Source organism: Drosophila tropicalis, unplaced genomic scaffold (genome assembly GCF_018151085.1).
Source record: "Drosophila tropicalis isolate 14030-0801.00 unplaced genomic scaffold, ASM1815108v1 contig_878, whole genome shotgun sequence".
Classification (NCBI taxonomy): domain Eukaryota; kingdom Metazoa; phylum Arthropoda; class Insecta; order Diptera; family Drosophilidae; genus Drosophila; species Drosophila tropicalis.
This window is the reverse complement of record NW_027173374.1, coordinates 2,427,361-2,441,951: the sequence shown is the minus strand read 5'-3', so window position 1 is coordinate 2,441,951 and position 14,591 is coordinate 2,427,361. Positions and strand designations below refer to the sequence as shown.

General features: G+C 39.1%; 2 protein-coding genes across 5 annotated transcripts; one reads left to right on the top strand and one right to left on the bottom strand.

Annotated features, from left to right (window-relative positions):
- Positions 1-318: 318 nt before the first annotated feature.
- Positions 319-2,372, bottom strand: LOC137584599 (uncharacterized). Of its 3 annotated transcripts, XM_068300076.1 has the most exons (4): positions 2,263-2,372; positions 1,617-2,157; positions 1,212-1,544; positions 319-984 (listed from the first exon to the last, which is right to left on the bottom strand). In XM_068300076.1, the coding sequence occupies exons 2-4, from the start codon at positions 2,065-2,067 to the stop codon at positions 788-790; spliced, it is 981 nt and encodes a 326-aa protein (XP_068156177.1). In that variant the 5' UTR covers positions 2,068-2,157; positions 2,263-2,372; the 3' UTR covers positions 319-787. The 3 variants fall into 3 exon arrangements, with proteins under 3 accessions (XP_068156177.1, XP_068156176.1, XP_068156178.1); XM_068300075.1 differs by having other exon boundaries at positions 1,617-2,353; XM_068300077.1 differs by having other exon boundaries at positions 319-1,109; positions 1,617-2,351.
- Positions 2,373-2,900: 528 nt separating this feature from the next.
- hyd (E3 ubiquitin-protein ligase hyd) lies at positions 2,901-14,212 on the top strand. Of its 2 annotated transcripts, none has more exons than XM_068301679.1 (19): positions 2,901-3,070; positions 3,835-4,032; positions 4,090-4,372; positions 4,438-4,655; positions 4,787-5,028; positions 5,094-5,284; positions 5,351-8,896; positions 8,961-9,105; positions 9,162-9,395; positions 9,467-9,933; positions 10,017-10,221; positions 10,278-11,072; positions 11,140-12,150; positions 12,214-12,293; positions 12,349-12,662; positions 12,730-12,936; positions 13,007-13,154; positions 13,229-13,459; positions 13,532-14,212. In XM_068301679.1, the coding sequence occupies exons 1-19, from the start codon at positions 3,009-3,011 to the stop codon at positions 13,742-13,744; spliced, it is 8,790 nt and encodes a 2,929-aa protein (XP_068157780.1). In that variant the 5' UTR covers positions 2,901-3,008; the 3' UTR covers positions 13,745-14,212. The 2 variants fall into 2 exon arrangements, with proteins under 2 accessions (XP_068157780.1, XP_068157779.1); XM_068301678.1 differs by having other exon boundaries at positions 2,902-3,070; positions 9,461-9,933.
- The last annotated feature ends 379 nt before the right edge of the window (positions 14,213-14,591 follow it).

Here is a 14,591-nt window from a genome sequence, read left to right as displayed (position 1 = left end):
TATATCAAAGTTTGAGTCTCAAATAGACCCTATATATATGTACGTGAAATGGAAACATGACACACGAATGAGATATATGTACATAAGTAGTTAAAGTTTCTCATTGTTTCAAACCTAACCAATCGAATTTTAAGTTTCCCTTTAAAATGTACTTTAACTTCGCTCTAACCTACATACATAGTTTGCAATATTTATTTATTTTTGCAAATTCTTCAAAAACTATTTTATATCCTTGGTTGTACCTCACCCACAATGTAGGCACCTTACATTAAATTCAGGAAAAATAAGAAGTCCTTAATAGAAAAAAGAAACACAAAGTTAAATTTTTAATAGTTTGGTTTTTATTACTAATATTTTATATGAATCAGAATAAATTTCATATTAACAGTATACACTTAGACAATCATATTTATAGTTAACCTATGTATTCAAAAATATTTCGATAATTCTTTCCATTTAATTTAATTAAAAGTATCATCAGCAAATGCGTAACAAAATAAAGAAGATATTTTGGAGTTATGATAGAAGTACGTACCGGGTTTTTCTTTATGTCCCTGAGACATTAGTCGACCGCACGATCTATATGGCTGATACTTATCCAAACGATATTAACTTCAAATGAATTTCAAAATCACTTTAGATATGGAGAAATAATCCCAATTAGGTATAATTCAAACTTATAAATTTTTAAAACCTTGCTGGATACGTCTCTTTGCAGAGAGGTATTCCATGAAATTTGATACTTATCAAAAATCCATCATCACAACAACATGATGAACAACACGTTTCAAGATATCTTAGGATCGCCGCAGGTGTTGGTCGCAACTGAAAAAGTGGGACAACAACTATGTGAATCACGTTCAAATAAACATTGAGCAATTGCAGTTTTTATTCTCAATATAAAAACAAAAACCCACCTTTTAGTGAATTTAGGAACCATGCACGTTATTAATATAACAATCCAGCGCATTTTTCCAAACAGCTCTGAAATATGAACAAAAAAAGTATCAGTTTCATCTTGTCAAAACCCGTAGCTGTGATCCACTGCATAAAGATTCTATCATAAGCTCCATAACACATCTTCTGCTAACTGAAGGATGTAATAATTTCTTAATGAAAAAATGGAAAGAATTAAATCGATTTACAGCAATAAAGTGCAAATGCAGGAATTGTCTCTTATTCTAAACAATAAATAACAATAAATTACAGACTTTTTATCCACGCAGTTGTCGTGTCATCATCCATGACATCGTCGTCTTGCAACAACTGAACTGGGGGTGTGCCACTAGCGCTCCATTGTGGCGAGATTGCGTCAACATCTAGCGAAGAAATGCGTCCTGATGTAATGTGCAGGCACAGCTCAGTGCTGTCATTTGGTGCAGAAGACAAACAGCCCTTAAAGTAGCTGTGATCGTCGTTGATGCCACAGATATCATTATCCGTATCTTCCTCTGCACTTGGAGATTCTTTATCCACAAACTGGAAGCAGTTTTCATTTAAAATCTCGTTCCATGTGTTGTCGTAGGCTGAAGTTGGTTGATAATCTGTGAAAAATGCATCGCAAAAATTACTCCACGATGATGATGGGCTCTCTATTTGCTGTTGGACTACACTACCGTTGTTGTTGTTGTTGTTGACACTCTCTTCCTTCTGTGGGTGGGCAGAGTCTGGTTCAAAGGTGCTGCTACCGCTGCTGGAATAATGTGAAAAGGATCCAAGGGATCCCACTGGCGAAACGCAACGAAAAGATGATATCGGTGTCTTTTGGTTTCCCAATGTAATTTTTAAGAGTTGGTTCTCCTTTTGAAGCTTACGACACATTTTGGATTGTTTCTTTAAAGCCTTAAACAACGATTTGTTGGTGATGCGCGTCTCTTCAAGTTCCTTTTCAACAGCCTCAAGGTAAGCTTTCTTTTTTCGGCGATTCTCTCGTGCAAGCAAGGCGTTTCTATTGTAGACATTGGGGTCCGGCCTTCTGGTTGGAAGTCGAGCAACTCCACTTTTGCGATTCCCCTTTGAAGTTTCCTTGGGCAATTCGACATCACTGTTGGAATTACGCATTCGCATTCCAATTGATATTTCACAGGCATTGTCATTCTCACTGTCCGAGCTGCTGCTTAAATCAATATTGCTTTGCTTCAGCAATTTCTTGATATCCTCCATTTTGTGAAATTTTTTGTACGGTTTGTGTTTGTTGAATTTGCAAGCAGGTAAAATGGTTGCTATTATGTACTCTTTTTTCTATAGATCCTTTTACTTTACCTTTTTAGAAGTATAAGATGCTACAGCTATTTTAAAACAAATTAATTTAATTTTCCTCAAACTTGTGACCTAAACGTTTAGATGAAAAGAATGACGCACCACCATGAGCGGATATGGTTTTGATATCGATAAAGTCGTGAACCAGCCAATTTATGTTCGATATATGTAGTAACGAATAGTGACTTAATAAATAAATCGACTATATTTCCAAGTAATAATACTTTATAAAAATTGTTAAATTAGACACATTTTTGACAACCATACATACATACATATATTTCCCAAGTATTTCATTTTTATTATTTTATGGCAAACTTCAAACTATTATTTGTGGAAATATAGTCGATTTATTTATTACTCGCTATCTTGACTATATATTGTATATGTATATGTATGTATGTATATTGTAAAATTAGACATACTTTTGATTCCATTTTTATCATTTCCACTGGTTTTACTTTAACAATATTTTGCAAATGGTAATGTATTGATGCGAAACACGAATGCTGCTACAGGATGATGATGACAGTGGAAATGTTTCGTTTTCGCCCATGTGTACTGGCATTCGAATGATAACTGACATTGCAACCGTGCGAGCGGCACGAATGGCGCTGCTGCCACTTATCGATAAACAATTGCTCGTTTTTGCTGAATCGCTTGGAATGAATATTCTGTCAGTTCTTGAGAATCAAAATTGAAGAAAGCAATCTTAGTGTTTTGTAAATGTATAAATAAAATATATTGAGATGGTTTCTATGCAATTTGTATTGCAACCTTTACCGGGCTCTGACGAGCAGTTCATTGAAAGGTAATACATAGTAAAATAATGAAAGTACATATAGATTCGGTCATATGCACATGTGTACATATATATGTATGTAAGCACATTTATACATACATATGTATGTATGTATGTACGTATCTATGTACAAGAAAGAAGAGAGACACTTGCATACGGTACCATAGAATGTGCAAAATTTAAGACATATTTGAAGGAAAGTTTCTGACCACTTTATATTAGATGGCGTTGACTTTACCTTTTCATTTGTTTTATTGTGTTAGTTACACAGATAAGCCATGCATAAAGCAATAGTTTTTAATTACCTACAAACACAAGCATATATCAAATATACATACATACATAGTATGTATGACTGCATGTATGTATCTGTCGAATATATGGTCATACACATATGCATATATGTACATCTATACATACCTAGCTATTAATGTCTATATGTACAAATATATTATTAACAATTGGTTAATCATGCATATGTATGTATGGCATTTCCGTAATCCTTACACATTAAGAGAATGTTGTACATATGTACGTACATGCATATACATACATGTGTATGTACATATGTATATAAACCGAAACGTGTGTTTGCATGCACATGGATATAAGCGGCGGACATTTGCGAATGTCGGTGTTTGTACATACATATGTATGTATGCATGCAAGAATGTTCATGATGTACGAATGTTAATTCGTTTGAAGTTTGTTTTCCCCTACATTATTTCATTTTTCATTTTAAATAATGCAACTTGTAACTACTTTTTTTCTAGAATAAGAGAAGTATCGGAAAAAGTAAACCGATTTGGTTATGGAACTCATCGAATTTTCGAGCAACTTAAAATCCCTGTGAGAGAAGTGGTCATTGGACCTAACCATATTGGTGTACTTCTTGAAGATGGCAAGGCATTTCGTGTGTCGTTTTCCATTAATACAGAGAAACTTGATTTGACTAAATCCGACAATAAGTGGTATGTTATAAAATTTGTCCTTGTAGTACATAGTTAATTGTATACTGTCTTTTAAAGTGCTACAACGGGTGGAGCTGGAACTAGCCAAGCACCAAAGGCCCCTTCGTCATCCACTCGACCAATGGCTCGGTCTAGAGCACGACTTCTGCGTGCAACCGGAAGATCCAGCTCAAGTGGCCAGGGTTCAGGATCACGAAGCACCGGTGTCATAATTGGTGGCAGTACTTCGAATCGGCCGTTGGTTACAGTGCCAGCAACATATGTGCCGGAGGAGCTCATATCCCAAGCAGAAGTAGTTCTGCAAGGCAAGAGTAGAAATCTTATAATTAGGGAACTACAAGTGAGTACAAGATGTACGTACATACACAAAAGATGAATCCTAATAGATTGGTTTATATTCTATAGCGCACCAATTTAGATGTAAACTTAGCTGTCAACAATTTGCTATCTCGCGATGATGAAGAAGCTGAGGACACTGAAGAGGGTGGTGACAACTATGTGCCTGAAGATCTAATTTCATTATTGGATAATGGTTTTACTGGTGATAATAACAGCGTTATTATCGATCCATCAGACGGTCTTTTTTCAGAAGAAATATTCAGCAATTATTCAAGCATTCGGAAGTAAGTTTTAGAAGAAATTAATTTCGAGATTAACTCTTTTTTTTGTTTACGCTGTTTATAAGTAAATTGTTTTCAAATCTTGTTAGATTACCTGTTGGTCATGTTAAATTTAATATTTCGAATATTTCTAGTTTGCTGTTTGACCGCATTCGAAGTGAACGAAATAATGCTAATTCTAACAACGCAGATAATAACCAATCGAACCGCAATTCGACATCATCAACTGGCGTTCTTGCTGGTAGCAGTACTTTGTCAGCACAAATATCATCTGTCAATGCGGACCGAGAGGCATTTAGTCGTTGGCGGGATCGCCAGTATTATGGACCACGTCGCTGGATAAGTAAAGATGATTATACCTGGGAGAAAGATGCTGGTAATGCTATTTAAATTTTGCGTGATTTGTTTTTATGATGACGACAATCATAATTTTGTTTTTAGACGCGAAAAAGAAAGAACCATCCTCAATGTTATCTCCCATTTGGATATCGGAGGAGCTGCAGCCATGGCCTGATAAGGGCTCCATTAGATTTAAAACAATTGGAGCTCTGTATTCTGAATTTATCGCACTCTCGGAAAACGGAGAATTGCATCAATGGCGTTGGTCAGAACCCGAACCCTATAAATCAGAAGTGAGTATTTTTACCAAAATGTGTGTAACAACATTTGCACTAACATTGCTGTGTCAACTATTTCAGGTTGACAACGTTTATCATCCAAAAACCGTGGCGTTAAACATTAATGAAGGAGTTCAGTTGATATCCGCCAATTTTATTCGATGTTCCGTTGTGACTGAAACGAATCGCGTTGCTACTTGGATGGATGAACAACTGGGATATCTGGGAGCGAAATTGGAACATTCCGTATGTGCTTTCAATGAATTCATCATGGACCCAATTTCAACGATTCACGTATGTTCGTTGTACACTGCGGTGAGGACGGAGAACAATAACATATATTGGTGGGGCGTTTTGCCATTTGATCAACGTCGATATTTGTGGGATAAGTTCCGGACAAAGACGAAAAAGCCATTCAAAGTAGTCGCTGCCGATATAAATGTGGGAACACAAGTGATAATGAAAAAGTGTCCCATTTACCAAACCGGATCGATTGGTTTCACATGCAACAATGGTGTACCCAAGGTTGGTCAGCTATTAAACTCCGTGTGGGATTTCACTGACATGTGTCGAATGAAAATTCTAAATATTGGCACAAGTTCGGTGGTAGACAAAGGACAAGCGTCTGGCAGTATTACGAATAACCATGGCACCCTGGCCGATAAAGACATTGCTAAGGCTACAGTTGTGCAGAGCACCAGCAGCGGTAAGAGTACGCAATTGAGCTCAACCAATAGCAAGGAATCTACTGATCGTATTGACATGCCGCCACCTCCATCGCCAGCATCAAGTACATGCAGTGATACGGGCAGTGTTACATCCCATAAGCGCACCAAACGAATGACAACTAAAGAAGAGAACAATAGTACCCAAGAGGGCAGGAAGGACGAAGATTTGTGGCAACTAAAAGATGTTGTCTTTGTCGAAGACAAAGTTGGGCCAATTGGCAAAGTTCTCAAGGTTGATGGTGATTTTGTGGCTGTGCGGTTTCCAGCATTAACTGGAACTTGTAACCCCAATCCTGGGCCCAAAGAGGAGGGTAAAGAAGATGACTGGCAACAGTGTCGCTTGCTCCGACGCGAAGATGTGCAAATCTTTAGAACAGCTACTTCGACACGGGGACCAGATTGGCTGCAGAAACAGCCCAAGAAAATCAATATTGGCTCTGATGCAACTGGCGCCCAGCTGTTAACTGTAGCTGTAGATATGCGTGGCATTCACGTTATAAAGAAAGTACTGGGCAAGGTTCATTATAGCCTTTATAACCTTTATAATAGCAAGCAAGAGCAAAACTGCCAATTTCCCACGGACTGTGCCTCATTTATAGGCGCATCGCCCTCCAACATTTTAATGACATGCAACAACGACTGCAGTGGAAACAATAGCACAATCGTGCTAAGAGATGGCAACGGAGCTCTTTATCCAATGGCCAAAGACTGTATTGGATCTATCAAAGATCCCCAATGGTTTGATTTACCTCCAGTGAAATCGGTGACCATGGCCACCATTTCATTGCCGCCATCAGTTTCCTGTGTCAATCTTAAGTCAAAAGTCTGCATGACAGCCCTGCTTTTTGATACACAAAAACTTATGCCTCACATTTTGCGTTGTGATGTGAAGAATAGCTTTGCTGCTCTCACACGACTCGAGAAGGAAGATCGCCATGACACAGTGTCGGTTGTAGAGGAGCGTTGTGACGGAGGTCGCAACATATTCCATGCCTGTGTTATCATGTGTGCCCCAACGTCGAACAAAGAATTGAATCAAACTGAATCCTCTGCTGGTGGCACTAGCACTGAAAAGAAAACGCTTCCAGTTGGCATTTCGGCAACACGTTCTGCTGGGGCCACTTCAACGACAGCATCATCGTATGCCGGTGGCAGCGCTTTCGGAGGCGGCGCTGGTGGAAGCAATGATAGTTCCAGCTTTGCTGCAGTTTCTGCTGGTATAAGTTCTTCGGCTGCTGCATCAGCAGCTGCCCCACCATCAGTCTCATTGAACAGAGACAATCGCATGAGTCTGCGCGACATGATGCATCGCCTTATCAATTCGGAGCAATCTGAGCAAAGTGGTGGCAGTAATCAACCACCACCAGCAGCAACTAACGACGATCATGCATATATTCCATGGCCTGTGGATGCGCCATCAGCCAGCAATCTAAGCACTACCGAACAGAATGTCCGACAGAATGTGACGGATAGCATTGAGGATGATATTAACAAGATAATTCCCTCAACATCCCAAGGGACCATGTTATCCAATATTAAATTGGGAACACCGAATTACACATTTGACCTATTGCAACGACGCGAGCATGCGATTCTTATACTGCAGCAAATGTGCGCTAGCCCAGCTCTAAGACCTTACCTCTCGCAAATGCTTAGCGCCAAAGACGCGCAGGGGCAAACGGCATTCATGTTGGCCGTTTCGTGTCGCGCATATGAGGCCGGAATCATACTATTAAATACAATTCTTATGCTGGCCGAACAAGACGCGCAGCTTAAAGACGCTATGATATTCCCTAGTGGATCGCCAGCTGATCAGTCTCCACTCCATGTGATATGCTACAATGACACATGCTCATTCACCTGGACCGGTGCCGATCATATAAATCAAAATATTTTTGAATGTAAAACATGTGGCCTAACTGGATCCCTCTGCTGTTGCACGGAATGCGCTCGCGTGTGCCACAAGGGACATGACTGTAAGCTGAAACGCACAGCACCCACAGCCTATTGTGATTGCTGGGAGAAATGTAAATGTAAGGCCCTTATCGCTGGAAACCTCACCAAGCGCTTTGCTCTACTTTGCAAACTCGTATCAAGCACCGATTTGGTAACAAAATTCAATTCGAAGGGCGAATCCATACTGTTATTCCTCATCCAAACCGTGGGAAGACAAATAGTCGAACAACGTCAATACCGCTTCAGTGTTCGAGTTCGAAACGTGAGCAATGCAGCGTCTAGCACAAATGGCACCAATGCGACAATATCGAATCGGAAATCATCCTCCATTGACATGGACAACGACATGCCAGATCATGATCTCGAGCCACCAAAGTTTGCAAGAAAAGCTCTCGAGCGTCTCTTAATTGACTGGAGTGCCGTACGCTCTATGATCATGAGCGGCGCTGAGAGAACAGAACCAGGAACAAATGTACAAAATCCACCAGCTGGTAATGTTTCTGATAGCTCCAATCCGGAGAGTTTTAATACCTTCATTCAAACGCAGCATGGTTCCACATTGCTCGATAAATTCACCCATAACCTGATTGTTAAGTGTACGGGTGATCATTTGGATACATTGCTTCTTACATTAGTGAGAGAACTGCAGAATGGCGGTGTAGCCAATCGTTGCAAAGAAGCTGAGGAAGTAGCACGACGTTTTGTCCGTTCCGTAGCCCGAGTGTTTGTCATATTTAATTTGGAGAAACAACCCAACCCGGAAAAACGCAAAACCCACACGTCATGCAACAAATATGTACAGAGTTGTGTAAAAGTATTCCAAACTCTCCATAAAATTTCCATCGAAGAGTTGTGTGAGGTGTCGGAAGCTTTGATTGCCCCAGTCCGACTCGGTGTGGTGCGGCCAACGGCGCCATTCGCCATGTCGTCATCCAATTTAGATGTAAGTAAATAAATTATATATATTTGGTATTTTCTTAATTACTGAAAGTACATTTTTCTTCTAGAACTCTGATGAATTATTCAGTGTCGAGCCATTAGCGCCTTCCAATGTGGAGCCCTCATCTGATCAGATAGTGGGCCACGAGGCTAGCAATGATCAAAGCTCTAGCTTTAACATTCAGCAAAACTATGAAGTTGTTGCCATGGATGGTAAGTTTTCAAGAGACAAGATAAAAAACTTTTTTTTTCAAATTATTATTTTGTAGGCTTAAGAGATGCATCAGAATCCGAGGAAGTCACAAATAGGGAAACCAATTCTCATAGTCAAGATGACGATATGATTGAGAACCAACGCAACGAAGATGGTCTTCAGGATGATGAAAGCGATAATGATTTTACTTTTAACGATGCCGAAACTGAATCAGATTCAGATGACAACCAAAGTAACCAGGATGCACAACGCAGCGTTCAGACAGGAGCAACTGTTGGCTCAGAAACAGGTGAGAATTACCCATTGCCCAGAATTTTGGTGAGAAATTAAATATTATATGTATTTTGTTTTAAGACATAGGCGTTTTATTTTTGGAAGACGAATCCGGAGATTCATCGGCTCAAGAGGAAGACGGCTCCGAAGATGGTGAATCTGATGATCATTCGGATGAGATTAGTTTTATTGATCAACAACTGGAAAGGCGCAGTTCCAATTCCACCACACGTAGTGATTTGGCCCCACAAACAATGCAATGGGCCATCAGAAGCCGGGACACTGCTCGCTCCTCGGTACGCGTGCCAACAGGTTCGAATTTGGTTTTCATTGATCCAATGGCGTTGCGTCGCTCGACCGTGCCTGCCACAACGGCGGTAACAACACCATCTGCCGAACCACAGACTATGGCCACCACTGCAAGCAATTTGGCAAGGGCATTTGGTATTACCATTCGACAAATATCAGAGCTGTTAAGCATTCTGTCCTATAATATAGCTAATGACATCGAAACTTCATTAAAAATACAAAATGAGGAAGCAATTGCAGTTCAAGTAAGTGCGACTAAATGAGAAATACGTTTCGTTTAACAAGTATAAATCATTAAAATGAATGAATTACATTTTGTATTTTCTAGATATTTGTCGAAAGACGTTTGCGCGCCACTTGGGACTGGATGTTTACTGTAATGGATGGCACCGAGGCACAGTTGAAGTTTGGTGCTTATTTGACTAACTATACGGATCCCACCCACCCATTGCATCCGCTTAATCTTAGTGCTCAAGCTTCTACTAGCCAAACACCTGCGACATCTTCGGCTTCTGTGGGCGTTAATGTAATGGGTAAGAATTGTTGCCTGCATTTCTTAACTAGATAACTTATTATCTCACTTTGGTAGGCTCCAATTCGCGTCGCGACTTCTTTACGTATTGCCTATCTCTTATGCGATCGCACACATCGGAGCATAGGGACGCACTTCCAGTACTGGACATAACAGCACTTCGCCATATAGCTTATGTTCTGGATGCATTTGTCTATTATATGAGGAATGATACAGGGTTCTATGACAAGACCGAAACTATATCGGGTCGTGTAAACAATTTATCGCCAATGGCCGAGAATGAGGATACCGACGATGAGCTCTCCAATATAGAAGAGTCGTCCACAGCCGATGGGCAACTATCTGCCAGCGCGATGTCGTCCAGCAGCTTTAGTTCACGCAGACATGCTTTCTTTACCAGATCTGAGTCAACTCTAAGTTTGGGTTGCTCTGCTCCGGATGGATTTGATATGCCCCTTGACATGGCAATGCCACTTGCCGATAAACCACATTTGCTGCAGCCCACATCAAAGCGTCAGGAACTGTTTGCTAATCTTCCCTTACTTACTAGCATAACTGGTGATAGCAACAGTACCAACAGCAACAATCAGTCAACTCAGAATACCATTAACCATCCTCCAACACGGCTTGGATTCTCCAATTTCTTGAGAGCTGATGCTATGGACAGTGAGCCTAGTACCAGTCAACAGGCATCGGAACGAATGGCAGTGGAATCTTTAAAAGCAGAGTCTTTCAGTAAACCTACCGAAGCAAACACTTCATATAAAACAGATAGAGATAGCTCTGCGGATTCCAATATTTATGTACAACTAAAAAAGAAACAGTGCTTGGATGATTCAAAATCCCAAAAAGGTAATATTAAATTTTTTGTTAAAATGAGTATATGTTAGCAGCTATATATTCTTTTCTTATATTTTAGGCAATCTCAGCACCAAATTCGAGAAAGTTGAACCCATGGATACGGAAGATACAGAACAATCGACTAGTGGAGCGAGCACCAGTAGAGCAGCTGATGTGATAATGGCCACACGACCAGAAGTGATAATTGCACCAAATAAAGGTCTATCCCGAATCGGAATGGGTGATGCTGATTCTGCATTTGCATTAACATCGCCATCGCCAGTTCGTAGCGTTATTGTGAGGGCCGGAGCATCTGGTTTGAAATCGGAAGATTCAGAGTGTAAATCGACATCGAATTCAGCTATGATTACTGACGAAATCCGCTGTGAGAGCAGTCGACCAAAGACTTCCACATCGCAGCCAGTTTTGTTTCCATCACGTGGTTCCTTGTTCTTTACAAGCAATTTCAATGAAATACCATCGTGGAATTTCTTATTAAGCCGCTGGAAACTAGCTCTAGATCTCTTTGGGCGTGTCTTCATGGACGATGTTGGAATGGAACATGGTTCTGTACTACCAGAGCTTCGTGGTTTTCCCGTTAAGGAAATCCGTTTCCGCAGACATATGGAAAAACTGCGCAATGGACAGCAACGTGATCTTGTATTGTGTAAACTTGAGCGCAATCGTGAGAATTTGATTATTCAAACATTTAAAGAACTGAATACCCAATTTGGTAACCAAAGTCGTCGGGCCCAACCTCCCATTACTTTCAATAGAGTTAAAGTTACGTTCAAAGATGAGCCCGGAGAGGGCTCTGGTGTGGCTCGTAGCTTTTACACTTCCATTGCAGAGGCCTTATTGGCTAGCGCAAAAATGCCAAACTTAGAATCTGTTCAAGTGGGAACCAATCATAGTAAATACGGTGTGCCATTCTCAAGCATATTACGTAGCAGAACCGTATCTGGATCAAGTCGAGACCCTCCCACTATGCAAAGACGCGGTACCGGAAGCAAAATCCTATGGCGTACGGCTCGTGAGCGAAAAGCTCTCAATTTCGATGCCAGACCGTACATCCCTTCAGCATCCACTGGTAATAATAACAGTATTAACATGTCACATAAACAGTAATTGATGCTTTACTCGATTATTTTAGATAATTCCGGAGCGGCGGAGGGGGCAAATGACCATTTGTCAGTCCATTTGCAACAACTCGGAGAGCGTCTTTATCCAAAGGTAAGTTAACTTAAATAAAATAAACTCAGTTTAACTAAAAACCTCCATCATTTAGATCCACTCAATAAACCAAACCCATGCGCCTAAAATAACTGGAATGCTTCTGGAGATACCAACACCTCAACTGTTATCTGTGTTGTCATCAGATGAAACGTTGCGTCAAAAAGTTAATGAAGCTATTGAAATAATCAATTTTAAGCAAAAGTCGGAATCGTCGCAAGGCCAGCCGAAAAAATCCGTGGTCTTGGTGGAGCCGGTCGAAGATGACAATGAACCGCTGTTTTACTCTCCTGGTAAACGCGGCTTTTATACACCACGTCAGGGTTTTGCGTCATTTGAACGAATTAACGCATTTAGAAATATTGGAAGGTAAGCTAAAATAAAAACCAAAACTGAAATGTCAATATATATATTTTGTCAATTTATTTTCCTGTAGACTCATTGGGCTCTGCCTTCTTCAAAACGAACTACTGCCGCTTTTCCTACAGAGGCATGTTCTTAAATATATACTTGGTCGTAAAATAAAGTTCCACGACTTGGCCTTCTTCGATCCAGTTCTCTACGAATCATTTAGACAAATAATACAAAACGCCCAAACGAAAGAAGGTGAAGAAAATATAAATCGAATGGATATGTGTTTTGTGTAAGTAAACGTTATAGCAAAGTTTAAAGAATGAATTTAATTTACTTAAAACTTTATATTTTATTTTCAGTATTGATCTAATGAAGGAAGAAGGTTGTGGTAATCGAGAGTTAATCCCTGGAGGACGAGATGTAGGCGTTACATCAAGTAATATATTTGAGTACATAAGACGTTATACAGAGTATAGGCTGATCAAATCACAAGAAAAGGCCCTTGAGGTAAAATATACATAGATAGATAGATTTATCTATGATTTTATTAATCTAATTACATCACCAAATTCTTCTTTCAGGCATTAAAAGATGGAGTTTTCGATGTTCTCCCCGATAATTGTATGAACAGTTTAACAGCTGAGGACCTGCGACTTTTATTAAATGGCGTTGGCGATATAAATGTTTCAACATTAATTTCGTATACAACATTTAATGATGAATCTAGTGAGGGTCCAGATAAACTCTTGAAGTTTAAAAGGTGGTTTTGGAGTATAATTGAAAAAATGAATACATTGGAGCGCCAAGACTTGGTAAGTCATTTTGGTTTTTTTTTTTTTTGGTAATATTTGTTTTGATTAAATTATTAAAAATTCATTTCAAAGGTATATTTCTGGACTGGTTCACCTGCTTTGCCAGCGTCTGAGGAGGGATTCCAACCATTACCATCTGTAACTATACGCCCTGCGGATGACTCCCATCTTCCAACTGCAAATACTTGTATATCTCGGCTGTACATCCCCTTATACTCCAGCAAATCCATTTTACGTAGTAAAATGCTAATGGCCATTAAATCCAAAAATTTTGGATTTGTTTAAGAAGGAAGATTATCAAAGAGAAAAAGGAACACCATCATTTGGTCTAATATTTTTTGAACGTTAACTTTTTATTTTTTTTGTAGCCTGATTAAATTAATTAATTTTGGCCCCTCGTTAATAAGTTTATCCCAGCCACATCCATTCCCGATTTTGGAATTTATCTTTTATGTTGATTACGATTTTTTTTAATTTACAATCTTCAGTGTGCGTAATCATCACTCTCGAAAATCAAATATGAAGGCCACTGTAGTCTGATTTGCGTAAAATACGTTGAAAATATTAAGTGACAACACTAAGCAAATGTAATAAAAAAAAGGAACAGTCAAGTAGGCATTAGTAAGCTTCTGTTTAAAATATTACATTTTAAATGGTGTATGTATACTATAACACATTATATACACATGTATATTTACTATTGAAATAATAAATATAATTTTGAAGAAATTCAAATAAATATTAAAATATGAACGAGCCATTGGAAAAGTGGCACTTTTATAACAAATAGAGAACTAGAACTTAAGCGGACCTTAGATTTCAAGTCTAGAATTCAAATTTATAATTTATGGCACATTTGTGTTTTGGGTGTGGTTCGAAAAGGGATCGGGTTTGAGCTTAAGATTTTTCTTAATAAAGAAGACGAATTTTAAAAGTCTTTGTTATTAATACATTAAATGCAGTAAAATATGATACAATTTTTTTTTTTTAATTCCTTATATGACTATCGTATTTTTCTTATCTTTTGTAATTGTTTAAGCTAATATGCTCTGAATAAGCAGTCCTAGGTAGATGAGTTGTCTAAAAGAGGATCCGGGTTCTTAGTTACCAGTGCTTGTAAAATATATGTAGT

Excerpts from the sequence above, each read along its gene's own strand:
- LOC137584599 (XM_068300075.1), bottom strand. The coding sequence starts at position 2,163 with ATGGAGGATATCAAGAAATTGCTGAAGCAAAGCAATATTGATTTAAGC. Across the intron at positions 1,545-1,616 it reads CAACAACAACAACAACAACG|ATTATCAACCAACTTCAGCC; the intron begins GTAGTGTAGTCC and ends CATTTTTCACAG. Across the intron at positions 985-1,211 it reads GACAACTGCGTGGATAAAAA|AGCTGTTTGGAAAAATGCGC; the intron begins GTCTGTAATTTA and ends TTCATATTTCAG.
- hyd (XM_068301678.1), top strand. The coding sequence starts at position 3,009 with ATGGTTTCTATGCAATTTGTATTGCAACCTTTACCGGGCTCTGACGAG. Across the intron at positions 3,071-3,834 it reads GACGAGCAGTTCATTGAAAG|AATAAGAGAAGTATCGGAAA; the intron begins GTAATACATAGT and ends CTTTTTTTCTAG. Across the intron at positions 4,373-4,437 it reads TTATAATTAGGGAACTACAA|CGCACCAATTTAGATGTAAA; the intron begins GTGAGTACAAGA and ends TATATTCTATAG.